Here is a 27,778-nt window from a genome sequence, read left to right as displayed (position 1 = left end):
AAAGTGTTATGAGATTAAAATCCGAGTTAATGTAAGGATTATTTTAAATGTAGTAATCTAAATACGTTTTTACTGATAGGTAACAGCCCCTACTTTGATTATTGTGGTTTCTTCACGTGATTCACACACTTTAGTGTTTTTTGCTTAGAGAAAAATCAATCTTTTAAAAAATTTCTTCTCCCTCTCCCATCTGCATCTCCCTCCCCCACTCCTTTCCCACACCCCCCAAGAAAAAGATGAGACGAAAAACCCTTAGCTGCCTGTTTAAACTTACTTTGTTATCAGGATATATAATAGATTTTTCATTCTGTCATTGTTAGTTTAAAACCTGTCTAAAAATTTGATTCTGAAGGTTAGCATATCCCAAAGTTTTCCTGTCAGATTCTTAAAGGGAGTTTCTGCTCAAAGGACCCAGGAAATTGCTTGGAAAAACTGAAGAAAAGGCTTGTTCCTGCCATGATTTGCCTTGATTTCAGTTGGGTTCCATGCATAGAACAATATGTGTTCATGATGAGAGGAGACACTCCTTCCAAAATCAGTAATACAGTTTTGTAGTCCTGCCTGTCAATTTACATTTCAAAATGGTATGCAGTGGTTCATTGTCAACTATTGATAAGGCATGTAAAGGTGCATTTCAAATTATATTATTCTTTCTTGTTTAGGATGCCTACTGGATAGCAATGAATAGTTCTCTGAAATGTAAAACCCTCAGCGACATCTTCCTACTCTTCAAAAGTTCAGACTTCATTACTCATGACTTTACTCAGCCGTAAGTATAGTTCTATCAGAAAATTTTATTTATCTGATCAAATCTAAAGTAATAGTTCCTCTAAATAGATCTTTAAGTGTGGTTCTTCTCTGAAAAGTAACTGTAAAAGGCATTGTGGAGTTCCAATTTCATTGTGTTTGTGATTTCCATATACAACTTAAACTGCCAGCTCTGCAAAAATTCAGATTCCAAGCTGAGGGTGAAACCAGATTTTGTTTCTTGTGGTGATGCATTAAAAAAAATTCTGTAGATCAAATTATCCCCTCAGTGATACCTGTCTACTGCTATACAGGGGTAATAGAATTGTTCACTAAGTTCCAATCAGATAACAAGGAAATAGAGTCTATCTTACTCTCATGCCTAGCTGTTCTGATTCTGCAGTGCTAATGGGTAAAAGCAATAAAATATTATCTTATTTATTAAAGTAATGGGTTCTGATCCTGACTACATACAGTGAATGCCTTTTTGGATTAAGTGGCTGTCAGTCAGAGTTGAATCAGTATTTTCTCTGACTCTTCTTTGTTGCTAGGGGTTTTTACTCACTGTAGTCTGGCATCACTTTCAGTCACTTCATTTGCAACTTCTAATACTTTCAGTATTGCTGCCTGGGAGGAAATTGAGCCCTCTGCCACAGTCACCTCTCATTCTTTTTTCTGAAGCTCCTTGATCCCAGTTCCTTTTGAAGCATTGCCAGGAACTGTGGCTTCCTCTGGTTAGAGATAAAATTACAAGAGTACAGTGTGATTAGGTGTTTCTTTAAAATCTTCTAATTAGGAGAGGACAGTCAATTGGGTAAGAGCATTTACCATCTCTGACCTCTAGACCTCTGAATCATGCGACTCATCCTAAATGTATTTCTTTGCAATGAAAGTTGTGTTTAATGAAGAGGCCACTCTTTCCCTCCCCCCCCTTTTTTTTTTAACCTTGAAGCTTAATTAGTGTTTAACTCCAGTTGCTGTTACCCTGCTAAGAATCATCTCGGGACTCCTGTTTAATTGTCTAATTTTAAAAAGTGCTTTTTTGAACATCAAGATCTGTGGAGAAGGGAGAAAAAAAGCCTTCAGTGACTAAACTAAAACCCCAGTTTGATAATCCGGTCTAAGATATTTAGTAGGCAGTTTTGTCCAGTAGTTGTTGGCTATTTATTTATTGTATTGTAGTGCCTAGGAACTTCAGGCAAGAATAAGGGCCTTGTTGTGCTAGGTGCTGTCAACTCAGATAACAAAGAAGACAGTCCCTGCCCCAGAGAGCTTACAATCTAATTAGGCCTTTTCTTGTCTAAAATACAAAATTTAATTGTGCTGTTGCTGTGCAGCTGCTTTCTTTTCTGGTCCTGTGACTTTGGCAACATAACTTGCAATGTATGAAGGTGCAAAAAATTCTCTCCCTGGTCCCCAAATTTCTCTGTAGAGCTTAGCAACAGTTGAAGTCCAGTAATGAAGTCAAGGCAGCTCTGGGAGTTATATTATCTGTGTGCATTGCCCTATCCTAGAAACTTGCCAGACATAGGACATGGTCCTTGCCCAGAAGCACTTCTCCTCCTAAAAGCTGAAAAGATAAAGGGTGGAGGAAAAGGTGATAATATATATGCAAACTGATCATTGTGATGATAGTTAAGGGCTAGTCTACACTTAAGAGCGCTTGTGTAGCCTTGTTATATGGACAGGAGAGAGCACTCCCGCCAACTTAATAAAACCACCTAAACGAGTGACAGTAGCTAGATGTTTCCTGCCAACATAGCAGTGTTTGCACAAGCACTTATGCCAGTGAAATTTATGTCACTCCGGGGGTGGTGGTTTTCACACTCCTGAGCGACAAAAATCTTGCCGGCATAAGTGCTAGTGTAGATAAGGCCTAAGTTTTGTGTCTTTATTTTGATGAGAGTTGGTGGGGGAGAGGACAGAATTGTGAAAGTAAGAGGCAATGGCACAGAGAGAGAAGAACTGTATGGAAATGAGGTTGAACTAAGGAGGAAGGGAGGGGGGGATTAGGTTGAGCTAGGGGAGTGAGCTGCGGCTGAGGACGCAGCTGGGGACAGGACTGGAAGCTGAGCTGGGGGCAGAGCCTGGCTGGATGGTACTTCCTCCCCATCCCCCAGGGGCTGACCCGAGCCCCACCGCATCTCTGCTCTCTCTCCCCCTCCCCCCCAACTTTCAAGCAAAGCACATCCCAGAGTTTGGGGACCCACTGGCTTAGAGAGGTGCCTCAGGCAGGTTCCTCTCTGTCCACAGGGAATTGGAAGGTCCAGACCTAACCCCTATGTGCCTTCTGTTGTGGCTGGTGCTGGTTGCTTTGGGGAATGAGACATAGGGGTCTAGAAAGTTCCATAATCTTCCCAACAAGATCCTCCTAGTGACTGTTCCCCAGAGATGAGGGAAGGAGTCTGCCAAGCCTAATGAGCGCATGTATTGTTGTCACTCGGGTGTGCAGATTTTACAGGTGCTGTCCTTGGAAATTTTGGCTGTTTAAAATTTGCTGCTACTTGTTTGTTTTTAAGATTTGGGAAAATATGCCAGGTAATTACTAGCAGGAGGACTAAAGTGACTAGCCAGAGGTAGGAAATGCAAGGATGGGAGTAGCTCCACTAGCAGGGTCCAGTGCTTGTGCCTTCATGAGAAGCACAGTTGCTCAGAAGAGGTAAGATTCTGGTATTTCTACCAGGGTGCTGTCCTTAAAGTACCCAGGTGGAGTCAATCTTTCCTGTGAACATCCAGCTAGTACATATTTGTCTTTTTATAAATATGAAGCTTCACGCCTCTGTAATTGTTGGGAGAAGGGCCTTGTGTCCTCTTACCCCACACAGAGCCTATTTGGCTGAATTTCTACTATTCTGCCCTTCAGTCTCCTGCAGTGTGGGGAGAGAGGGAAGAAGGAAATAAATTACTGCTTCTCCACTCCCTACCTATCCTCTATTTCTAAGATCTTCCTAGGGGTCTCTTTGGGAAAATATAAATTGTGGTGTGGTTTCTAAAGCGCACCAGTGCAACTGATGAGATTCTTGTTAATTTGACATTACTGCTGTTTGACAAAGTTTTAATCTGCTGCAGAGACATGAGCTGTCTGTGGTCTCAGGAGGACAACATTGCATTGTTTGTGTATGTAATACTAGGTTGTAAACTGCTCCTGCAGGACACATCCTTTATTCTGTAAACCACCCAATTGTACTGTGTGAATGAAATGCTATATATATCTTCCCCTTATACATTCTGTATTGCTGCAGGCACACAAATGAATTGTTGTTGTATAATTGTGTATTAAAATGGCATCCAGATGTTCCAGTCAAGGTTTGAGATGTAGGTTGCCATGCAAACACATAGTAAGAAATAGTCCTTAAACTAGTGGTCTTGGGCTATGATGGTTTTGTGATGCACCTCTTATCCGCATTAATGCATCGTCACACCTTTGAATTTGACTGGTCTTAATGCCTTATCTCATTATAAAAGGATTTGTGGCCTCTTTTTGCGGAAGTGTCTCTTAAACTACTTGAAACACTTTTCAAATTGAATTACAAAAAACTTATTTTTTGCCAACCCTGAGTGGGCTTGGGCGAGACATATTTTAGTCCTAGAGCATCAAAGCACACAAATGAAAAATTCTGTGGACCTGTCAGTAAAGTTGAAAAGTTCACAGAGGGCATCTAAATAAATGTAAACAAATGGATCCTATTAGAGAAGAAATTGAACAGTAATGCAATTCAGTGAAAACCTGCACTATTCTCTTATTATTTTACAGCAAACCTGGTGCTTCACGTAGTGTAGTTTTTCTAGCTCTTTCCTGTGATTTGATTTTTCTCAGTCTATTCCTGTGTTGGAGCACTCTGTATTTCTTTACTAGTAATGCTTCTCTGTCTGTTAGGTTTGGCTGTTTAATTTTAGTCTTGTTCTATTATATTTTAAGATGGTGCCATGCCTTGGTGGGTGAGGGGGCAGTATATCAGTGCAATTCACTAAAGAGGGCTTAATAATCCAATGGAGGGTTTGCTTCTATAGCCACTATGCAAATGCCAACATTGAAATTTTAGTGCCAATCCCAGTGGGGCTGATGGAAAATGCTTTGGCTAAAGTAAAAGACTTGTATTAAAGTGAGACACTTATGAGCCCAGGGGCCTCTTCATCGTTATTCACCATGCAGGGGAGATGTACGCTTTGCTTTTTCCATTAGCTCAAAGGTAGACATTAACTGTTCTTAGTAAGGGCTTCAAATCCAAACTAGACTGAGATGCTAAAATGATTGTCTCAACCTTCTTGCATGATGCCTCCAAGGCATGGATGCTATTGATGGGATTGTATCCCCTATGTGCTCATTGTATAAAGATACCCAGCAAGAGTATCTTGGGCTTCTGAGCAAATTGTGATGTAGGTAATTACAATCTAATCTAAAGACTGACATGTTTTCAGCTGGGGGAAAGTTGCACTTCACTTTCCCTCCTAAAAGCTGTTTTGTAATGTTCATGTAAAATATTGTGGTGGTTTTTGCAAGAGCAGGCTTTATTTTGGTAATGGGGCGAATTATTCCATAGAGCTGTAGATAATATGGGTGAATTTAGCCTTGCAAAGTTCTGTTGATTTGAGTGAGAGTCGTACCTATTTAAGGAGGGGTGAATTTTGCCCCTAATCTATAAAGCTCTTTGGCCGCCTCCTAGATCAGTGTTTCTCAACCTTTTAAGTAGCAAGTACCCCCTAACTTCTGAAAATTTTAATAAGTACCACAACACTCAATTTTCCACTCTGAGAAATACAATCTTTTCCCCTTTACCACTGGGCGACTATTTCTCATTAAGCAGGAGAGTTCTGAGTTTTGCAATGCTGTGTGGCTGTGGCAGATCACAAACCCCCCTGCTGTTTCTCCCCTCCTTCCACTTCCCCCTCATCCATATAGGAGCAAAGGTTAACGCTAGCCAATCACTATGGCCTGATGGCGGAGTCAGGTGGGAACTTGTGAGGTATGAGCAGGCACTAGCGGCCCAGAGTGCATAGCAGTGCTCCCCATGGCCATCCCTAGGGGGACGTGGGCCTGGGGCAAATCACACTGTGTGGCCCCTCTTAAGACTTTATACAGTGAAATTGACCAGCAAGCTTGCGGGTAGAGGCCCGGCTCCAGGACTGGGCAAGCGGCTGGGCTCTCCACCTGGCTTACTGGGCACCAGGCTTTGAGCTGGGGAGGGGAGCTGCCACATGGGCAAGTTGCAGGTGGCTGCCACCTGCTCCAAGCTGCGGTGGAGGAAGCTTCCGCGCAGGTTGGGACCCGGGGATGAGGGCAGGCGGCAGGCAGCTGCTGCCCATCAAGCCAGGGCAAGGGAGGCTGTCTCTCAGCTCAGACCAAGGGCATGGGTGGCAGCCACCCAGCTACAAGTCCAGCTCACAGAGCACAGGAGGCTGCCGCCGGGATCCCACCTGGGAGCTGGGATTGGGCAGGACAGAGGCGGCTGCCACCCAGATTCCCAAAAAGCCAGCGGCTGCCGCCCAACCCAGGAGCTGCCGCCTAGTGTCCCAAGAAGCCGGTGGGTGCTGCCCAGCTTCCCAGGACTGGGGCGGCTGCCGTCTACCTCGCAGCTAGGACATGTGACCGGGCGGAAAGTTGATGGCTGCCGCCCGGCTTCCCCAGAAGTTGGCAGCTGCCGCCTGGCTCCCTTCAATGGGTTTTTTGCCACATACCACCTGCCTGGGGTACGCATACCGCAGGTTGAGAAACTATGTCCTAGATGAATTGTTGTAAATATAAAGCATTTGAATAAAACATCCTGCTTTTAATCCAGTCTGTTTTGGGCATTCTTGAACTGCTCAATTATTCATATGAACATAGGCAGTCAAACAGGCTGAATGATTAGACTTGCTGAATCACAAGATTGTCTTTATTAATTACGCTATTGATTAAATGCCAGCTCCATAGACCTTGGCAAGCAGAAATTAGAAATGCAGCTAGCATATGGAAGTAAAATGCTGAACAGGTGAAAACTGGAGACATTGTGTCCTGTCACTTGGAGGGGCTTATTTAAAAAAAAAAAAAAAAAAAGAGAGAGAGAGAGATTTGATGGTATTTAGTGAAATGAAAAAGCTTTTGCTCAGACAGAAATAACAGTCAAAAACTTTTAATATACATCTTTGTTCACATTTTGTTACCTTTGTGCTCCTGAACTGTCCCACGAGTAAAAGAAGCTCTGTTGTTTGGTAATGTGGTCTAACGGAAAGGGCCCTGAACAGGCTATTGGTAGACTTGGTTTCTTATCCTAGCTCTGCCAAGGGTCTACTGTGTGACGATGGGCAAATGGCCTCATTTCTCTGTGCCTCTGTCCCCTCCCACACTCTGCGTGTCTTGTTTATTTAGACCAAGCTCATCAGGTCCTGATGGGATTGTCTCATTGTGTTTGTGCAGGCTCTAGCACAGTGGGGTCCCAATCAAGGTGTTACTGTAGCATAGATCATAAATAGTATACAATCTAATTAGAGCATACTGAGTATGACTGGCTACATTTCCAATGTTTAAATGTTTGGCTTCTGAATGAAGCTGGCACTTGTAGTTAAGAATTTTAAAATGATTGAACTTCCCTCAAGGAACAGGAATAGAGTAACAAAGACTCTAACACAGTACAGTAATTACAGTATGGTCAGTGTTATTTCTCTTTCATGTAAGCATAGTATTTTACTTAACTGAGTTCACAGAAAATAAGTCATTCAGGATTTGGTGTGCATCGTGAGCCTTAAGCCAGTTTTTTTTTTTTTTTTTAATAACCTAATGTAGTGCATAGGCAGTAAGAACTCCCCCTTTTTAATTGGAGTTTGTATCAAGCTGAAAACCTTGTCCCTCCTGTAAACAAAACTTTTTTTGTTATTTTTATCTGCCTTTCAGTAAGTGTTTTTAGTATACGGTAGGATTCCATCTGAGACCTTTTCCACTCGGTTTATCCAGAACACCTTGTCCAGTTCTGGAAGAACACTACATCCAGTTCTCTGGGATCCAAAAAACTCCATTAGACTCCAGATTTCATCACTCAGGTTCCTTTATTTGGCTTACAGCAAAACTAAGCTGAGTTGATCAGACTCAAACGTAGGGGAAAGGGATAGGGTGTACCACACATCCAAAGTTGCACAGAAAACCTCTTCCTTTATATACATTTGCACACTACATTGCATTTACTATATGTTGCATCATACATTTTTGGATTGGCTTGATCACCTTGTAGGAACCAATCCCTGTGCAGGATGCTGTGTCCATGCATTGTCCATTCTTGACCTACTCCTTACCTCACCTCTACATTCCTAACTTATTTTGTCCATTGTTAGTAAGTGGTTCCATGGGTTTCACCCTCTTATCTTAGCTGGCTCATATTTTCTTTAGCCTACTGACCTATTTCCTTACCTTATTTAGCACAAATGTTGTTTTCATCCTAATGATCTGTTTACTTCTCTAATTTTGTCTTACAAGAAATGAGGCCTTCCTCCATGTGTTAATTACTCATGTCAGACCAGGCTTCAGCTACTGTATATAACCTTTTTTCCCAGTGTTGTCTGAAAATATGGCCTACACTTTGTTACAAGACTTGAGCAACCAATTATGTAACTAGATAATAATTACTTACCTCTAAAGGCATGATAATGTCTATTCAATCATAAGGTAAGTTCATGTTTATTTCAAGCTTGTCATTGGATACCCAAGAATTCTGCAGACCTTTGGAGATCATTTATTCTCCAAGAGTACATGAATGCTGCAACACAGCATTTAAAGGCTGTATTGTGCCTCCGCTGATTTCCTTATATTTCCCACAAAAATAAAGAAATAAGGCTGAAGAGATACTGTCAAGTAGTTCAGGTTCAAAAGTTGACACTGCTCTTGCCCCCAGTGACAGTTGTCCCAATTAAGTGGAAAATATCCTTCCTTTTCTAATGATCTATTTTAAGTGAAATCTTTGAGAGTCACTGTTTCTGTAGGTCCTGCAGAAACTGTGGCCTGTGCTCTGCTAGAATATGAGAGATGCTGGGCTCATAATGCTGTGACTCAGTAATCCAGCAGCTTCTTGCTGCATGTACTGTTAATACAGGTATTAGGTTAACCTAACTCAAGTGTACTACGTGCAATTTGAGACATTTGGAGATACCTTTCTGATGGGTTTCTCATCATTTCCGGGCACTTAAAAGATTGTTTGGTGTAAGGCCCTTTTTGAGTGGTATATGAACTACGTCCTCCAACTTGCCTCAAGTCCTTAAACTAAGAATCTCTACCAATTAAGTCCAAGGCTAGAGGAAAAAGGGCCTGATCCAAACCCCATTCAAGTCAGCAGGAAGACTTGTGTTGAGGCTTTGGATCAGACTGTAAGGCTTTAACGACTTTTTGTAGTCTTCAGATACAAAATAACTGTTAAAATTTTCATTTCAACTTTGATGGTTTCTTTTATTATCCATAAGAGTAATCACAGTGATTTCCAAATCAGTTTATGGCCCCTTTAGTGTGATGCATATAAATCCTGGTAAATCACTTCATTCCTCTTTATGGGCAAAGGGTTAGTGGAATTAAGCAGCATATCTGCTCAATTCAGTGACGTGTTGTGGCAAGTATGTGCCAGTGAGGATTCGTATACTACTGAAATATACAAAAAGAGATCTTTTTCCTGTTTACCATAAATAAGATTTCAAGAAATAAAATGGAGACCTACCACATTTCATACATGCTCTGTAAGCTGTGAGGTTTAGGTCTTTAACCCCTGCTAGTGTCTGAAACGTAAATTCTGACACTGTTTCAGAAATAGGATCCCTGGCATCTCTTAATTGTGCATGTGTGCAAATTATTTGCTGCTGTTCCCAGTGCTTTGAAAGCTTAACAGTGTGTAGGTTAGAGGAACTCTGCTCAGCCTCTTGTTCCTAGTGTTCAAGCAAAGCCTCATCTGTCACAGATGAGTAGCTGGTTGACTTTGGCTGTGCCTGTTAACACTCGGTACCACAATCAATTTGTTATGAAATATGCAGCTCTAGCACTTAATTGAATGAATAAATTCAAGATGGCCTTCAGAGCTAGAGGTGTATTATCTTGTGGGTAAAAATCCCTAGCAATTTCCAGCAGGAGAGAGGAGGATTCATAGATATTCTCCTCCCCCCCACCCACACACCCACCCACACACCCACACACACCCACCCACCCACACACACCTCTCCCCCCAATAACATTTTTACCACTTAAGCTTTGACTGGACTGAGTCATGTTCCATTATGGATATAAGAAGCAGCTATACTGGATCAGACCAATGGTCCATCTAGCCCAATATCCAGTCTTCTTACATTAGCCAATGCTAGATGCTTCAGAGGGAATGAACAGAACAGGGCAATTATCAAATGATCCATCCCCTGTTGTTCCCTCCCAGCTTCTGGCAGCTAGAGGCTTAGAGCATGAGGTCACATCCCTGACCATCTTGGCTAATAGCCATTGATGGATTTACCCCCCGTGAACTTACCTAATTCTTTTTTGAACCCCATTATAGATTTGGCCTTCACAACATGTCCTAGCAATGAGTTCCACAGGTTGACTGTGTGTTGTGTGAAGTATCATTTCCTCTTGTTTATTTCATATCTGCTTCCTGTCATCAAGTGAACCCTTGTTCTTGTGTTACATAACACTTCCTTATTCACTTTTCTCCACACCTTTCATGATTTTATAGACCTCTCCCGTATCCCCCCTTAGTTCTCTCTTTTCCAAGTTGAACAGTCCCAGTCTTCTTAATCTCTCCTCATATGGAAGCTGTTCCATCCCCCTACTCATATTTGTTGCCTTCTATGTACCTTTTCCAATTCCAATACATCTTTTTTGATAGGGGTGACCAGAACTGGGTGCAGTATTCAATGTGTGGCTTAGTGAACACTCCTGATTACTTTGACACTGTGTCCTACTTGCATTCTGTTGCATATCAGGCATTTTGCTGATTTGCTGAACTTGGTACCTGTACTCAAGGCAGCCTACAGGGGCTAGAGGTGGGATGCAAGGTTTTTAATTCCTGCCTTAAAGGGAGAGGGGTAGTAACCTTTATTAGCCTCTGCCAAAGGCACCAGAGGGGTACTTCAGCTTGATCCATTTTAGGACTATGCTTGCCAACTTGCCAGGACCCCAAGGACTGCACCAAACTGACATAGAAAGGAGCATGTTGCAGGTACCCTAATCTCAAACATTCAGATATGCAGTGGAAGCAAATACAGATCATAGTTTGCAAAATGAGGGAAGTCATGGGCTGCATTATAGAACTCTGGACTTCAGCCTCCTCTGGTATACACAGTTTGTGTTAGTCCCTCTTATCAGTTTTCCTAAGCATGGTAAATTGCTGCAATGTTAAAGCGAGGGATTCTGATGTTTCATTGTTAAATTACACTGCTCACCAGTTTGATACTTATTTCTATCACCTCAACAAATTTTATATAGCTATGAAAATAAACCATAAATCAGTGGATGCCACAAGCTTACTGATGTTTGCCAATCATCTATTTTAAAAGAGAGAACCTGGAACACTCCTTGAGTATACACATGCTAGTATTTCATGTGCTGTAGTACATGTTAAATCATATATTCACTGTGTAGAAGTGAGATCTTAATTTACTTTCATTGGCCTTCAGTTGAGGAGGCTACCCTTTTGTGAGGTGATAGCTTATTGTCTCACCAGCGACAATTGGGAGCCTCCCGCTGCCACGTTTTATGAATGCTGTTGATTCCAGGGTCTCGTCAGAGTCTTGGGGTTCTTCTTCAAGTGATGGTCCCTGTTGTAATCCATTGAGGGTTTATGCATGTGCACCAGGCATCCAGAGCCAGAGATTTTAAAAGTAGTGTCCATTGGTGCACGCATTCTTCCGCTTACTTAGTGGACTACAGATATGGACCACACATCTTGAAGAACCTCCAATTACAAGTAAGCAACCTTCTCTTACTTACTTAATCTCTACTAAACTTGGATCAATTTTGCCACTTTTGGGAGCATCACTCAGGTGTGACCCTTTAACCAGCTCTTCCTTACAGCTGAGCCATTCTCTGAATAGTAGGCAGTTTGCTAACAGCTCAAGTACAAATGAGATTGGGAGGGCTACCTTTAGAAAGAGGATATATATTCCTTTATCATCCCTGTGAAAGTTACAGGATTTATTGTAATGTTCACAATTACTGTGGTGGAAAATATAGAGATTACATAATGGTTGGCATTGGGATAAGTGCTTCTATTCTTACTGGCTACTGAATGAAGGAATAAAAGTCTATCTCAAGAAGAAAAGCTTTGGTGTCTTCCTACAAATATCTAATGTGTATGTATAACCTGGGAGCAGGGTTTGGAAGGTTTTTGTTTTTCTGTCTTTCAAGATCTATTCTTTGAAATGCATTATTTATTGTTATTGACTCAGAAAGACATCATGCTCTGGTATAGGCAGTGGCAAGTGATACTACTTTGCTTTCCTCACTGGTGGAAAGGAACAGTAGCCACACTGTTGCTGTTAGAATCATGGTGATATCGCTTGGTTCACTGAAGGGTGTGTTGCTTAAGGGAGTTACCAGAGAAAGGTACTTAGAGACATTTGCTGCAATGAAACTAGACATTTGCTTCAATTAAACTAGAACATCTAAGTGTGTGCTATTTCGGTGTCAGTGCAGTTATGCAAGGATAACAATTTAAGAGGAAGGTAAAGTGTAGTTATTGCAAGTAAATAACAACTTGGCAATGAAGAAGTATCTCTGAAGGGAAACCATCAATGCAACAGTCATACATGATAAATACTTTTCTCTTTTATTAATAAAGCCTTAAATCATTGAGAGTACTTGTCACTTTTTTTATGCTCTTTATCTTTTTGCATTTCTCTCTGTGTGGTCAACAAAAATCCAAGAATGTCCATTTCACTTTCAGGTTATTAGTGCTACCGTGTTGATGTCCCAAACGTTTCTGGGGAAAATATCCATTGTTAAAAAGTAATAGTTTCGATGAGAATTTTATGTGTAATTGTAGAAACCTTTCTGTTGGTTGAAGATTATTCTTACACAGTTTAACCTTGACCCAAAAGTAACTTGATAGTGTCTCCTTTTTTAAAATAATTTTCTCCATTTTCTCTACCCTTTCTTAAGTTAACTTCTCTATGAAGTTCATGCCCAAGTCAGGCTTTTCCTTTTATACAGTAAAATAAATTGGTGATAAGTGATCTTTGTTGGTGATTTGAGGAACTACCCAGGTGAGCCAAGGAAGAGGCATTTGCCAGTGGCATTTTACCCCTACTTGGTTTTTACTTCTAGAGTTAAAATCTTAGACATGCTTAACAAGGTCTTCATGATACTTGATTCTAGTTTGTAATGCTTGCTCTGAGAAAAAACAGTTTTATGTACAATAGATCTTAACAGATATAATTTATTTTTCCAGGTTTATTCAATGTACTGATGATACCCCTGATCCTTGCTTGGAATATGAGGTAAGACTCCTCTCCTGGCTCTAGATAATTTAAATATCTTACCCTTGAGACAGGTGACACTCATGCATGGGGTGACACCAATAAAACACTTATTACTTCAGTGCTTGTAAAAAATAAATAAATAAAAATTGCAGACTAATCGCTATGGAGACAGACCAAGCATCTCTTCTTATCCGCACACCAGGTACATTGCAAGCAGTAGCACTGCAGGCTTCCCCACAATACTCTCCCAGTGTGTGTCAACTCTGACCCAGGAGGAAAAACTTGAATGGCTGAGAGAGTTGTTCATTCTCTACATGGCCTATTTTAGTCCTTAGCCTTACTACTGAGACTGCCAACAGGGAGGCCACTTGAGATGGCTTCGCACTGTCCACTGAGAACAGGACAGAGGTACCAATTCCTTTTGCCTGGACCGCAGAGTAATCAGAATGACTTGGTCACTGTTGAATGTACTGGATTTGAACCACTGACCTAGGCACAGTACCTTAGTTATCCTTTTATGTTGTTCAGCTAACATTTGTGACAGGGCAATTTCCTGCAATATCCTTGAAAACCCTTATTGAATTAAGTTTAAGTGTCTTTGGAGTCCATTTTATTGAATGAAAAGCTTATGTATTATTGTGGGATTGGATGTAACTTTTGTAGGGGGAAGATGTGGCCAGTGTAAACCTGGGGAATTGTTATGAGCTTAAAATACACTTTTAAACAATGTGCCAAACAACTTTATTTGTCCCAAAAATTCCTTCTTAAGTGGGTTTTCTAGGAAATACCTGGGGGGAAGTGAATGCAAATTCCCACCTTCAGACCCATCCTTGGAAGCTGCATCCTTAGGAGAGAACCATTGTCTGCTGATTACCTATTCCCGGAAACTGAAGATCAGACCTGAATTGTTATGAAGGAGAGACTGGCTTATTCATGGTTATGCTTGTTTTGAGCAAAAGCTGTTATGAACTTGTAAGCACAGAAAAACCCTTGGGGGGCGGGGCGGGGGGGGGGGGTTGACTGATCACCTACCCTTGTTGGAGTTGGGGGTGATCTCTGTGTAGATTCTTTTATTGTTTTTTAAAGTTTTCTCTGTAATGCTTTCACCTTAAGAATAAATGTGCTTGCTTAGAAAGGGCTGTGTGGTAACTTCTAACTAACGGTAATTGTGCTGATTATAACCTGTGAAGAGAAGGCAAAACATAGTTGCAGGTCTGTTTAGTCTGGTTTATTGGCGAATACAAGTGTAGACAGGGAAATATGCAGCCTGGAAAATCCCGAGTCAGGAAGGAGAGAGAGAGAAGGGTCTCTGCCCAGCAGAGCTGATGGCTGAGGAGCCAGGAACCTCTAGTGGATGCCCTTGAGGGTGCACAGAAGAGGAAATACAGGTGGAGTTGCCCTGGACTGTGACAGCATTGTCAGTCAACTGGTCATGGCACTAACAATAATTTGTATTTAAGTTCAGTGCCTGTCATCAGCCAGTGGTCACAACATGCTTAATTTCAATACCACTCCAGTGTGATTGAGAAATGGTGGAAATTTGATAACTGAAACAGAGGGAGGCCCACATTTTCAAGTGTCCGTGAAATTTGCATGTCTCATTTTTGGCTGCCTACCTGAAGGCATCAAGAGCCTGAATTTCAGCAGTGTTGTACTCCCATAATTCTAGGTACAGTCTGTTGGAGTTGAAAGTCCCCAGTACCTATGAAAATCAGGCTCTAGGTGTGTAAGCACTCGGGTCCAGTAATTTTGAGTGCTTTAATTTCATAAGTGCCTTACCAGGAAGTTTATGAAGTAGTCAGAAATAGAAGCCAGATCACTTGACTCCCAGAATCTTCACTCTTAACTATAATGGAGTTGGTTAATATTTTCATTACAAACCCGTATATTGAGAGGCTGTGACTTTATACTAACGGTACTGCAGCATGCTGTTTGGTGTACCCTGGTGTAGCAGATGTTTAGTTTACATTTGATTTAACTTCTTAAATGTCTGGTAAACACTCTTGAATGGCAACTATTATTCATGCCAAATTTAGAGATGATTTTGTCATTGTGCTCCAGTAACATAGTGTTTGATCTTTCAGTATGCAAAGCTATGGGCAGAAAGCAGAATACTTCCATTTTCCCAACTAACTTAATCTGTAGCATGGTTTTGAGTTTCTGCTTCATAAATGACCTTGCGGATTCAACATACTGCCCAAGGTAGACAGCAGTCTGGGTAATGTAGCATTTCATTGTTAACTTGATTTTGGTATAAGCCAGTCGAGAATTACTTTGTTGCTAGCTAGGTTATTGAAGAAAATATATTCTTCCCAATTCAAGAAAAACTGTATTAGTAATTCATGTAATTGAATCTTGGCTAAAAAAATTAAAAGGGAATGTGGGAGTAAGGATGGGAAAGGGCATATTTTTCAAATAACTACAGAGCTAGACAAGTAAATCTTGCTTTAAACTGTGGTGACTGTAGATTCTTACACAGTAATTAACAGTAGCTTATTTTGGAACAATGTCAGAGTCCTTACAAATTGTTACTGATCTATTCTTTTGAATCCCATGGCAGCGCCTGTATTCTTAAAACAGTGTTCAAGCACGTATCTGTGAAATGCTGTGCTTGTCTTTAAATGTTTATTGCTTTTCATATTTGAATTCTGTGCCATGCTAGTGGAGTGCAGGGAGAGAGATCCAATCCAACTAGTCTGTTAGAGATGCAATTTTATTTTTACATGTCACTTATTTTCTTTTTCTGTGAAAAGTACAAGATAAGATGTATAAGAAATTTGGCCAATTTGCTGAGATAACCCTTCGCAATTGTCATGTGTGTAATTTTCCCATTGTGTCAAGAGTATCCTGTGATATTTTTCTTAGCAACAAGTACTGTCTTAGGATCAAAATGTGTGTCTGTTGACCAAAAAAAAAAATCAATTAGTTCTCTTAAGCCATATTTTGATCTGTCATATTTTTCTTCTGTAGCTTGTGCTTCGAAAATGGTGTGAATTAATTCCTGGGGCAGAATTCAGATGCTTTGTGAAGGAAAACAAGCTTATAGGTGAGGATCTTTTTAAAGACTCTGTAATATTTACTGGGGTATCTAAGGTTTGCTCCTATTCCTTTAACAACAGTAGAACATGGAAACCTTTCTTCTAAGCTAGGGGGAGTGGTAGATACCCTGGAAGGTAGGGATAGGATACAGAAGGACCTAAACAAACTGGAGGATTGGGCCAAAAGAAATCTGATGAGGTTCAACAAGGACAAGTGCAGAGTCCTCCACTTAGGATGGAAGAATCCCATGCACAGCTACAGACTGGGGACTGATGAGCTAGGCAGCAGTTCTGCAGAAAAGGACCTGGGGGTAACAGTGGATAAGAAGCTGGATATGAGTCAGCAGTGTGCCCTGGTTGCCAAGAAGGCTAATAGCATATTGGGTTGCATTAGTAGGTGCATTGCCAGCAGATTGCGGGAAGTGATTATTCCCCTCTATTCGTCATTGGTGAGGCTGCATTTGGAGTATTGTGTCCAGTTTTGGGCCCCCCACTACAAAAAGGATGTGGAGAAGTTGGAGGGAGTCCAGTGGAGAGCAACAAAAATGATTAGGGGGCTGGAGCACAAGACTTATGAGAAGTGGCCGAGGGAACTAGGCTTGTTTAGTCTGCAGAAGAGAAGAATGAGGGGAGATTTGATAGCAGCCTTTAACTACCTGAAAGGGGGTTCCAGGGAGGATGGAACTAGGCTGTTCTCAGTGGTGGTAGATGATAGAACAAGGAACAACGGTCTCAAGTTGCAGGGGGGGAGGTCTAGGTTGGACATTAGGAAAAAGTTTTTCACTAGAAGAGTGGTGAAGCACTGGAATGGGTTACTTAGGGAGGTGGTCGAGTCTCCATCTTTAGAGGTCTTTAAGTTGCGGCCTGACAAAACCCTCGCTGGGATTATTTAGCTGTGGTTAGTCCTGCTTTGAGCAGGGGGTTGGACTAGATGACCTCCTGAGGTCCCTTCCAACTCTATGATTCTATGATTCCTACCACAACATTGTTTTCCTTGGATTCTTATTCCTTCTTGCTTCCACCTATATTTGTTTTACTTTTGGGTTTACAATTTTTTTCCTTTTGTTTCTGTCATTTTAAACATGATGTATTAAATTCTGTTCTGTATTAAATCCAATAGCCTGACAACATATTTGAGCCCAGTATAATGGTGGATATATCCTTGAAATCACAAAGGGGTGGGTTTTTGTAGTGCTCATTGGGGTGTGGTTCACATGTTCAGGGCTCTAATCTGGCCATGAGCCAGTAATTAAAGGCTATTTTGCAGGGTGCTGCTGGTGACACAAAACTGCTTTATCAGTGTATGTATTTACAGGACCAGAATACATGTACCCAGAATTTAACCTAACCCGCTTGGAGACCTGCGTGAGGGGTCAGATTCTGGGTGGGAACAAGGAGAGACAAGAGGAAATATAGAGGGGAAAACTAATGAACATTTTAGATGTCTGTATACCAGTGCAAGATATATTGAGAATAAACAGGAAGAACTAGAAATACTAGTGAATAATTGCAATTATGACATAATTGTCATCATAGAGACTTGGTGAGGTAATTCACAAGACTGGAGCATCGGTATAGAAGACTATAACTTGTTCAGAAAGGAAAGGCAGGGAAAAAAGGGAGGAGGTGTTGCCTTGTATATCAAAGATGTATACACTTGAACTGAGGTTGAACTAGAAGTGAGAGGCAGACCAGTTGAAAATCTCTGTGTAAAGATAAAAGGGGCAAAAAAACCAAGGATGGTGCTGTGCTAGGGGTCTACTATAGGCCAGCACACCAGGAAGGTGGATGAGGCTTTTTTTTCCCTCCTTTTAAAAGAACGAACAAAATCATCCAAGCGCAGAATTCGGTGGTGATGGGGGACTCTACTACCCAGACTTCTGCTGGGAAACTAATACAGCAAGGCACAGATTATCCAAAAAGTTCTTGGAATGCATAGGAGACAGCTTTTGATTACATAAGGTGGAGAAAACCATTAGGGGAGAGGCTATTCTAGATTTGATTCTGACAAATAGGGAGGAACTTGGTTGAGAATTTGAAGGTGGAAGGCAGCTTAGGTGAAAGTGAACATGAAATGATCGAGTTTGTGGTTCTAAGGGATGGTAGAAGGGAACACAGCAGAATAAAGACAATGGACTTCAAGAAGGTAGACTTTAGCAAACTCAGAGAATTGGTAGGTAAGATCCCATGGGAAGCAAGTCTAAGGGAAAAAAGAGTTCAGGAGAATTGGCAATTGTTAAAGAGATATTACTAAGGCACGAGCAAATTATCCCAGTGCATAGGAGAGATGGGAAGTATGGTAAGAGACCACTCTGGCTTAACCAGAAGATCTTCAGCACTGTGAAACTCAAAGAAGAATCATACAAAAAGTGGAAACTAGGTCAAATTATGAAGGATGAATATTTAAAAAAAAAAACCGAAAAACCCCACAAGCATGTAGGGACAAAATTAGAAAGACCAAGGGAAAAAACTAGATGAAACTAGCTACGGACACAAAGGGTAACAAGAAAATATTTTACAAATACATGAGAACAAGGAAGACCAAGGATAAGGTACATCAATTACTCAATGAGGAGGGATGGACAATAACAAAAAACATAACAATGGTTGAAGTGTTAAATGTTTTTGTTTGTTTTCACCAAAATGGTTAGCAGTGATCGGATGACCAACATAGTGAACATCCGTGCAAATAGGGTAGGATGTAAGGCTAAAATAGGGAAGGAACAAGTAAGCATGTTCAAACAAAGTAGATGTCTTCAAGTTGGCGCGGCTTGACGAAATGCATCCTAGAGTACTTAAGGAACTGGCTGAAAAGATCTCTGAGCCATTAGCAGTTATCTATGAGAACTCATGGAGGATGGGAGAGATCCCAGAGGAGTGGAAAAGGACAAATATAGTACCTATCTATAAAAAGAGGAATAAGAACAACCCAGGGAATTATAGACCAGTCAGCTTAACTTTGGTACCTGGAAAGATAATGGAACAAATAAACAATCAGTTTGTAAGCTCCTAGGATAGTGTTTCCCAATCTCGTTACCTGTGGGGCTCCCTGTGTGTTATGTGGGTTGGATTCACACAATATATACCACTGCACATCACTTATCATTGTAAGTCACTTAAAAACTAGCTGAAAAGTAGCCCCAACTATTTATTGAAATACAGGGTTTTTTCTGTTCACACCTTGGTCTGTACAGGTTTGGCTGAGTGGGTGTGCATGTGTATGCGAATGAGTGTGTGTATGTGTAGGTGAAAGTGTGAAACAGATGGGAGGGGTGGGGGGGGCGAGGGGCGGGGCGGGGGCGTGGGAGTCATGGGAGACGGACATTACCAGTGCCCATGATACGTAATACTTGGTGGGGGAGGGTGAATTGGTGGGGCACTGTCCAGGCCAGAGAGGGTCACTGCTGTGGAGGGCATTGGAGCCCTGTCGCAGAGATTGTACGAGAGAGGGAGAGGACTCCACCCCACCCTGCCTGCTGTGGCTGCCCTGTTGGGCACATGTCTCTTGACGCCTGCTCCCAGACAGTCAGGGGCAGCAGTAATCCCACCCACCGAGCCATGGGGGACCCTAGCTGGGAAGCAGCTCACCGGACAGATTTCCACCCTGCACAGCTCTCCCCCAAGAGATGGGACTTACAGGGCAGCTTCCTGCTCTGGCTGTGAGCTCTGGGTCTGGAAATGGCCAGCAGGGGATGGGCAGGCAGGTGCTGTCTGCTGCAGGCAGCTGTGGGCGTGCTACAGCTTGGGGCCTGCTTATCCTCTCCCCCCCTCCCCGAGGTAACACGTAGCTGTGGCTAGTGGGGGGCACGTGCCCTCCCTTCCATTGCTCCGGATGCTTCTGGCACAGGTGCCCAGCACTCCCCCTTGTGGCAGCACTCTGTCATCCCCCTTCTCTTCACCCTGCCCTATCCCCTCACCCCTTCCCATTCGGTAGTAACCTGTCCAGATGGCACATCAAGCAGATGGACATTTTAAAATACTTGGGCAGTGTCATAGACTCAAATAATATGGACACTCATATAGCAGCAGCTGCTACCATGTTTCAGGCCCTTCAGCGGCCTCGGTGGGAACATCATGATGTCAAGCTTGCTACAAAGCTTAGCTCGAGAGAACCACAGTTGTGCTAACTCCGTTGTATGGCAGTGAAATGTGAGCACTGAGGAAGGATTAGGAGTGGCAGATTGACATCTTTTATTCTTGTCTTCAGCTGATCAATATGAAGTGGTAGGACAAGATCAGAAATGAGGATATTTGTAGCTAAGCCCAGCAACTACCTCCATCCGTGCTGGTTCAGTTTCGGTAGCTTTCTTGGGTATGGACGTATAATTGGAATGGAAGACCAGTGTGTTACAAAGCATGTGAACCAAGGAATGCGGAGACATGACTGGCAATCCTGTGGTCGCCACACGCTTCGATGGCACCATAAAATTGCCAGTGATGGACATAGATTGAACATCCAGCCTTATTACCTTAAGGCAGCAGTTCCCAATCTTGGGACTGTGACCCCATTTGGGGCCGTAACGATAAAAAATGGGGTCGCAAAGATGCTCGACAGTTCCCAGCTGGGAGGCCTGGGCAGTGCGGGGCGGTGCTCTGGCCCACTCAAGGCAGCAGCAGCGCCGGCCCAGCCAGGTCACAGGCAGGCGGCCTCACTCCTCCCCTTTCACTTGTGTCCTCCCCACCCGCGCGGACTCCGGAGAGTCCTGGGCGCGTTGCGATACCCAGCAGTGCCCGGCTCAAGGCAGCAGCCCTGGAATGGGGGGAGGCACTACTTAGGACTGCGGCAGGAGGGAGGCACAGTGCAGGGGGGCAGGAGAGATGGGGGTGTCACAGTGCTGGGTGTGGTGGGGCTGCCTGGGGCAGGAGAGCAGGGAGGGGGTGTGGTCACAATGTTGTGGATGGGGCCTCCTAGTGAGATGAATGAGGACAATTACTGCAAGGCACTAAAGAGGTGCAGCACAACAAAACTTGCGGCCCAAGGGAAAAAGGATAAGATGGCTTTGTCATTTTGTATCCTCCCGTGTCTGGGCTGATCTGGGAGCCAGAGCCACCCATGGCAAAACTGAGACAGCACCGGGGAACAGTCTACATTACAGCAGTCTGTTGCTGGATACCTGTACATAGCAACAGTGCCCCAGAATCTCTGCAGTGTGCCCCCTTCCCACACTTTTAAGTCTCAGTTTAGCAACCGTGAAATCTAGGATTATTTAACAGTATGACCGCACAGTAAATATAATCCACAGTTAAAGTTAAAGTAATAAATGTCAGATACATGGATTTAATAGCTATTTTAGTCTTTGTATTCAATGTTGTATTTTTTATTTTAAAAAATGTTTAAATGATTTTCAATGTTTTAAATGAAAAATATAAGTACTATAAGTATTGCAATGCCATGACTTGTCTGCTGGGATTGCCAAAAATGTTCAGTGTTTAAATGGGGTCACGATGAGTAAAAGGTTGGGAACCCCTCCCTTAAGGACTTAGGTAGAAATCCAGTGGAATGGCACTTGATTTTCAAAGAGGCTACTTCTCTTTGGGATTTTTTCCATGATGATTCTTGTAAAAGCTCTTGTACAGGAGATTATGTACCCTTGAAAGAGAGCTAAGTGCGCCCCCATTTTGTCTTATGCAGCAGCAGTTAGTACTGCTTCTAGAGCTGTGTGCAGCTCAGCTTCAATGACACAGGCTGTACAGAGAGGAATAAAGAGCCACATTGGCTTCTGCAACACAGCAAAATAAGTGTTCTGCAGCAGGATGCAGTAGCCGTCAATGACTCCTCTCCTCTGATTCAGGATGATGGGATTGAGTTTGAAAGGTGTTTTGCTCAGCTCATTTGGATTGATCTGAGGGGCTTTGACATAGATCTTGTTTTTCATGTCATTGTTAGCTAGAGATATAACTCAGTTGTTGCCCCAACTCATCTCATATTCATACACAAAAATCTCTAGCTCCAGTTAGGTGGGCCTTTAAGCTTGAGGTAGCTTGTCTGTCGGAGGGGTGGCTGAAGGTCAAGCTAGTAATGCAGTAGGAACTTGGCTTTAAGTTCTTTGTGGGAAAGGAAGTTACTAAAAAAGAGGGAAATTGAGTGTCTCCATATATCATAGTGAAAGTGGCAAGCCACCACGTGTGTATCTGTAGGGGAAAATATCTTCAAACACTGGAATGTGAAGCCAAAGAGCAAGCAGTTGGGAGTGTTACTTTGTTGCATTTCAAATTGATATTCTGCAATATAGATCTTAAAAGTGCATCTTTCTATAATTGAATCCTGTCCCACTAACTTTATGGCATCTCAGTAAAACTTTAAGAAAAATCATAAAATGTACATATGTAATTAATTAATTCATTAAAATTCATAACAGGTATATCCCAGAGAGACTACACTCAATATTATGAGCATATCTCTAAACAAAATGAAGAGATCTGTAGATGTATACATAAGTTCTTCAAGAAACACATACAATACAAATTCTTGGATGAAGACTGTAAGTATCTCTTTAAATTAAGGGTTGGATTAGAAAGCAGGTTTGTGGGAAGGGGGAAATGTTTTATGGAGGTTCCAAATTGTTTGTTAGCTCCATGATTAAAAATGAACTTTAAAATGGAATCTAGGGTCCTGATCCTTCAAACATTTCTTCATGGAACTCCCACTGACTTCACTAAGTTCTGGGCTCAAAAAGGCTTGCAGGGCCAGGAAAGTAGAAATGAAACCTATTCAATTATTCTGTGTAGCTGCTTGCTAGCCGATGATGGTTTCCTACAGTATACTCAGAAACACCAGTGAAAAATAGTCATTTAACATTGCCAGTATCTTAACGCTACAGCTATGTAATGTCTGTTCTCTGACTGCATGCTAATAATGCTAGTTGCTGCTTGCATAAAGTTTGGTTCTTTGATTTGGGAGAGCTTTGTATTCATTGAAAATGCCAGTCCTTCTAACTGCAGAGGAATGGTTTAAAAAAAAAAAAGGAAAGCGGGTAGTATGGAAAAATTGCACGCTAATTATGTATCCAACAAAATCGATAGAGGACAAATAGGTATTTAGATATTTGGATACCTTGTATTCAATAGTCAAAGTACATTCACCAGTAAAATAAATAAATAAAATAGCAGCACACCTCCAATTTTTTTGAATATCAATATCTGATAAATATGCCTGGTCTGTTAAATATGTCTTATCAGATTTCACTGAATGTAATGTAATCACTGTAAATGACACATCATAGATGTAACGGTGCTTACTCTGTAATATGGTAGTACCCTGTTAAATAGAGAGATCTGATTACTATATTCCTATATTAATGTCTTTTTAAACAGAAGTTCACTGTAGTAATGATTGTTTTATTTCTGATATTTACATGACAAAGATTTGTAAACCTGTTAATATTTCCTAAATAAATACCGCAAAAAAACAAAAACAAAAAAAGCTAGTTCTGTGGCATAAGTGCCTAGAGCAGTGCAGTATCTTAAATGATGCATAGTCACTAACCATAAGGACTAAAGGAATAAACTGGGTCCTTTCAGTAAAAATATTGATTAAATGGTACCTTCAGAAAAGGTGATGGTGCTTTTTAGTTAATTTAAACATCAATGAAATAGTTTAAAAAAAGAAAAAAACCAACAACAACAAAACATTCAGAACTGAACATGGGGAACAGAAAATATATATGAAAGAACATTTAATAACACGAAAATATAAGGATAAATTATTTCCGAGAAGTGGCTACCAAATGTTTTCCACAAGAACATCTATGATAGCTTTTGAAAAAACAGAATTGGAAGTCTGTTTCCAAGAAGCTATATAAATCTTTTTTATTTTTAAATATTGACATTCAGCATTTTAACTACTCAGACATGTTCAAAGCTGGAGTGTAATTTAACAGATTTCTATTGCAGTAGTAATTGTAACTTGCGCAGCATTGTGGTTTTAAAAACTAAAATGCAAAGCATTTCACAGTGGGAACAATCTCTTGATACAGTTATTTTTAGTCTGTGGGATAGCGTTCCAGAGTGGTGGCTCAAAACGAGTCAAAAACCTGATGGAGATACTGTAAGAACCTATGTTACACTGGCAGGAGATGGATTGCGGCCCCAATCCAGCAAACCACTGAAGCATGCACATAACTTTAAGCATGTGAGTCGTCCTATTGAAATCAGTGGGCTGCTCAGATGTTTAGGAGGTAGCCCCACTGACTTTAATGATGTTTCTCATACGCTTAAAGTTATAGCCCCCTCTTTTTTCTCAAAACTGAATATGCCCAGTTTTTTAAATCTTCCCTCATAAATCAGATTTCTAAACCTTTTATCATTTTTGTTGTTCTCCTCTGGACTCTCTCCCATTTATCCACATCTTTCCTGAAGTGTGGTGCTCAGAGCTGGACATAGACCCCAAATGAAGCCTCCCTCGTGCTGAGTAGAGCAGGACAGCTATCTCCCATGTCTTACATACAACATTCCTATTAATACACCCCAGAATATTAGCCTTTATCGCAACTGCATCACATTGTTGACTCTCATTTAATTTGTTATTTGCTATAACCCTCAGTTCTGGTTCAGCATTTCTACTGCTAGACAGTTATTCCCCATTTTGTAGTTGGGCATTTGATTTATTTTCTTCCTAGACTACTACTTTGCATTTGTCTTTATTGAAATTCATCTTGTTGATTTGAGGCCACTTCTCCGATTTGTCAAGGTCAATCTGAATTCTAATCCTGTCCTCCAAAATGTTGCAACCTCTCCCAGCTTGGCATCATCCGCACGTTTTATAAGCATGCTCTCCACTCCATTATCTAAGTCATGAATGAAAATATTGACTAGAACTGGACCCATGACAGATCCCTGCAGGACCCCACAAGATACGCCCTCCCAGTACTCTGTGTGTGGCCTTTCAAGCAGTTTTGCACCACTTTATAGCAGTTTCATTTAGATGCCATTTACCTAGGTTGCTTATGAGAATGTCACGTGGGACTTATCAAAAGCCTTACTAAAATCAAGCTCTATCATGTCTAATGCTTCTCCTCATCCACTAGGCCAGTAATAGTGTCAAATGCTTAACCCTGTATCTATTTAAATGGTTTGCTGGATCAGATTATTATTTGTATTACCATAGTGCCTTGGAGCTGTAGTCATGGACCAGGACTTCATTCTGCTAGATGCTGTACAAACACAGAATGAAGAGATGGTCCCTGCCCCACAGATTTTGCAATCTTAGTGACCAAATAGATCTTCCCTCTCTCTGATTTTTCTGAAGTCACATATTCTCATGCCAGCCTATGCCTTACTGAATTGTTGTTGTTAATTTTGCAGAGACCGGTATCTTATGAAAGAATCTTGATGTTCTCAGAGGCTGGAATTTTGTTTCTCATGATCACTGTCCTTGGAGAAGACTAGTGATCCTGAAAGCAGTGTCTAGTGTGATAGTGTTTCTAGACCTAAGAAGCTGTAAGAAATCCAAACATAAAAAACCATGACATTCTGATTATCATCTTACTTTTTCCCTCCACTTTATTGCCAACATGGTTTTAGCTGATATATCATTAATTGATACTTAGGAAATGAGACCCATCTTTTCAAAAATGGATGCCTAGAAATAGGCTCCTAAAGTGCAGTCTGTGGAAAAGAAGATTCTTTACTGGTTGCTGCCATCTGGCTTTCTTAAATCTGGCTTTCTTTAGTCTTTTCCTTGATGCCAGATAGACAGAGCTCTGCCTTCTGAGTTCCCTTTTGAAAAAAGAAGACTTCAGGGTGACCTTCCTTGATGAACTCTTGCAAATCTGTGGGCTCAGGCACTAATAAATGCTGAACTCCTCTTTGTGGAAGCCTGTCTCCACGAAGCGCCACACAACAGTGGGTTTTTTGTTTGTGTCTATTGACTTTTTTTCCCCCCTGTTTGTCCCTTGAGAGTTAAAGTATTCACTGTTGGGTAGGAAATTGATTTAGTATTTTATTAAATAATCAAGTTCTTCTCATTTTGTTCCATTTTTTTTAAAGTGGTAGTGTTCTAGTTTTTCTGGCAATCTTCCCTAGCGTTTCTGTTGTTCACAATGAAAGTTGCTCGCTCTTAGCTTTTTCCACATGGACTGGTGGCATCTCCAGATGGAAATACTGAATGGTTGCAGCTGGAGCACTGCAGATTCATAGCAGTTAGAGAGCAGAAGGATGAATGTTTAAAGTTTTTCTTAAAAATATAATATAAAAATGTTCCAAATATTATCCCAAAAAGTGAAGCGGAACGTGGAAGACTTTTCCTTAATCATCATTTTTAATTACCCTTATGAAAGGTACTGGATTGATAGCCCTGGAGTTTGAAACCTTCAGTTTAGTTATGAATGCATGCTACACCATGGGCATTAGCAGACCAAGTTCTCTCTCTCAGCCCACCAAGACACCTCAGTTCTGTCCCGGAGGGACCTTTAGGGGAGAGGGAATAGCTCAAGTGCTCTTGCTTGTTCAGGTTTTGGATTGTGCAAAGATTATCAACTAATGTGGCAATTAGTACCATTTGTGATGTGAATGCCTATCCACTAACAACTGACTAGGAGCACCAAACTACCATCAATTTGCAATGACTTACGGTCATCACTGCCTTAAGCCTGATTTAAATTGACAAAGATGACTCTGCTATGAAATTCCTGTGTTTTTGTATCAGTGAAATGAGTGTGCTCACATTGCAAATTTCTGTTAATCACTAAGCTTGGTTGAACAAAGATGCTAGGTTTCTTTTTCCCTTACATGTTGTTCTTTGCACAGATGAACAGCCAGGCTGGGGATTTGTCTACCTGAGAAAGTTGCATAGGTTTAATTTAGGAGGTGATTTTTAAACTGATTTAGCTAAACCAGTGCAAAAGTAGGTGTGGCCACTCTTATTTTAGTTTGTCATCCTTATTTCAGTTTAGCTAAAGTCAATTGGGAACTGGTTTAAGCAAAACTAAATCAGATTAAAAAATGACTTCAGTTAAACTGGTGCAACTGCTGTGTGTAGACATGGCCTGTTTATCTTGGCTAGTAGCCATTGATGGACCTATCCTCTATGAATTTACCTAATTTTTTTTTTTATTTTACTTCTATTTTTGGTCTGACCCCAGTTCTTGTTTTTTGTGAAGGGGTAAATAACACTTCCTTATTCACTTTCTTGATACCATTTATAACTTTATAAACCTCTGTCATATCTCCCCCTAGTTGTCTTTTTTCCAAACTGAACAGTCCCAGTCTTTTTAATCTTTCCTCATATGGAAACTGTTCTATACCCCTAATCATTTTTGTGACCCTTCTCTCTGTTGTACCTTCTCCAATTCTAATACATCTTTTTTGAGATGGGGAAACCAGAACTGCACACAATGTTCAAGGTATGGATGTACCATGGATTTATATAGTGGCATTATGATATTTTCTGTCTTATTATCTACCCTTTTCTAATGATTCTTAACATTCTGTTAGCTTTTTTGACTGCTGCTGTAGATGTTTTCAGAGAACTATCCACAATGATGCCAAGATTTTTTGTTGAGTGGTAACAGCTAATTTAGACCCCATCATTTTGTATGTATAGTTGGGATTGTTTTCCAATGTGCATTACTTTGCATTTATCC

At 41.3% G+C, this 27,778-nt stretch overlaps 1 protein-coding gene across 1 annotated transcript in view; it reads left to right on the top strand.

The window, feature by feature from the left end:
- CDC123 (cell division cycle 123) overlaps window positions 1–27,778 on the top strand; it is a 69,740-nt gene that overhangs the window by 16,308 nt on the left and 25,654 nt on the right. The window contains exons 6-9 of the mRNA XM_067535013.1: window positions 663–769; window positions 13,128–13,176; window positions 16,129–16,204; window positions 22,556–22,678. Coding sequence (XP_067391114.1) covers window positions 663–769; window positions 13,128–13,176; window positions 16,129–16,204; window positions 22,556–22,678 — 355 coding nt within the window. The remainder of the gene's footprint in view (window positions 1–662; window positions 770–13,127; window positions 13,177–16,128; window positions 16,205–22,555; window positions 22,679–27,778) is intronic.

This window comes from Emydura macquarii, unplaced genomic scaffold (genome assembly GCF_026122565.2).
Source record: "Emydura macquarii macquarii isolate MOO-44397 ecotype Brisbane River unplaced genomic scaffold, CSIRO-AGI_Emac_v2 contig_3470, whole genome shotgun sequence".
Taxonomy (NCBI): Eukaryota; Metazoa; Chordata; order Testudines; family Chelidae; genus Emydura; species Emydura macquarii.
This window is presented reverse-complemented; position numbering and strand designations above follow the sequence as displayed.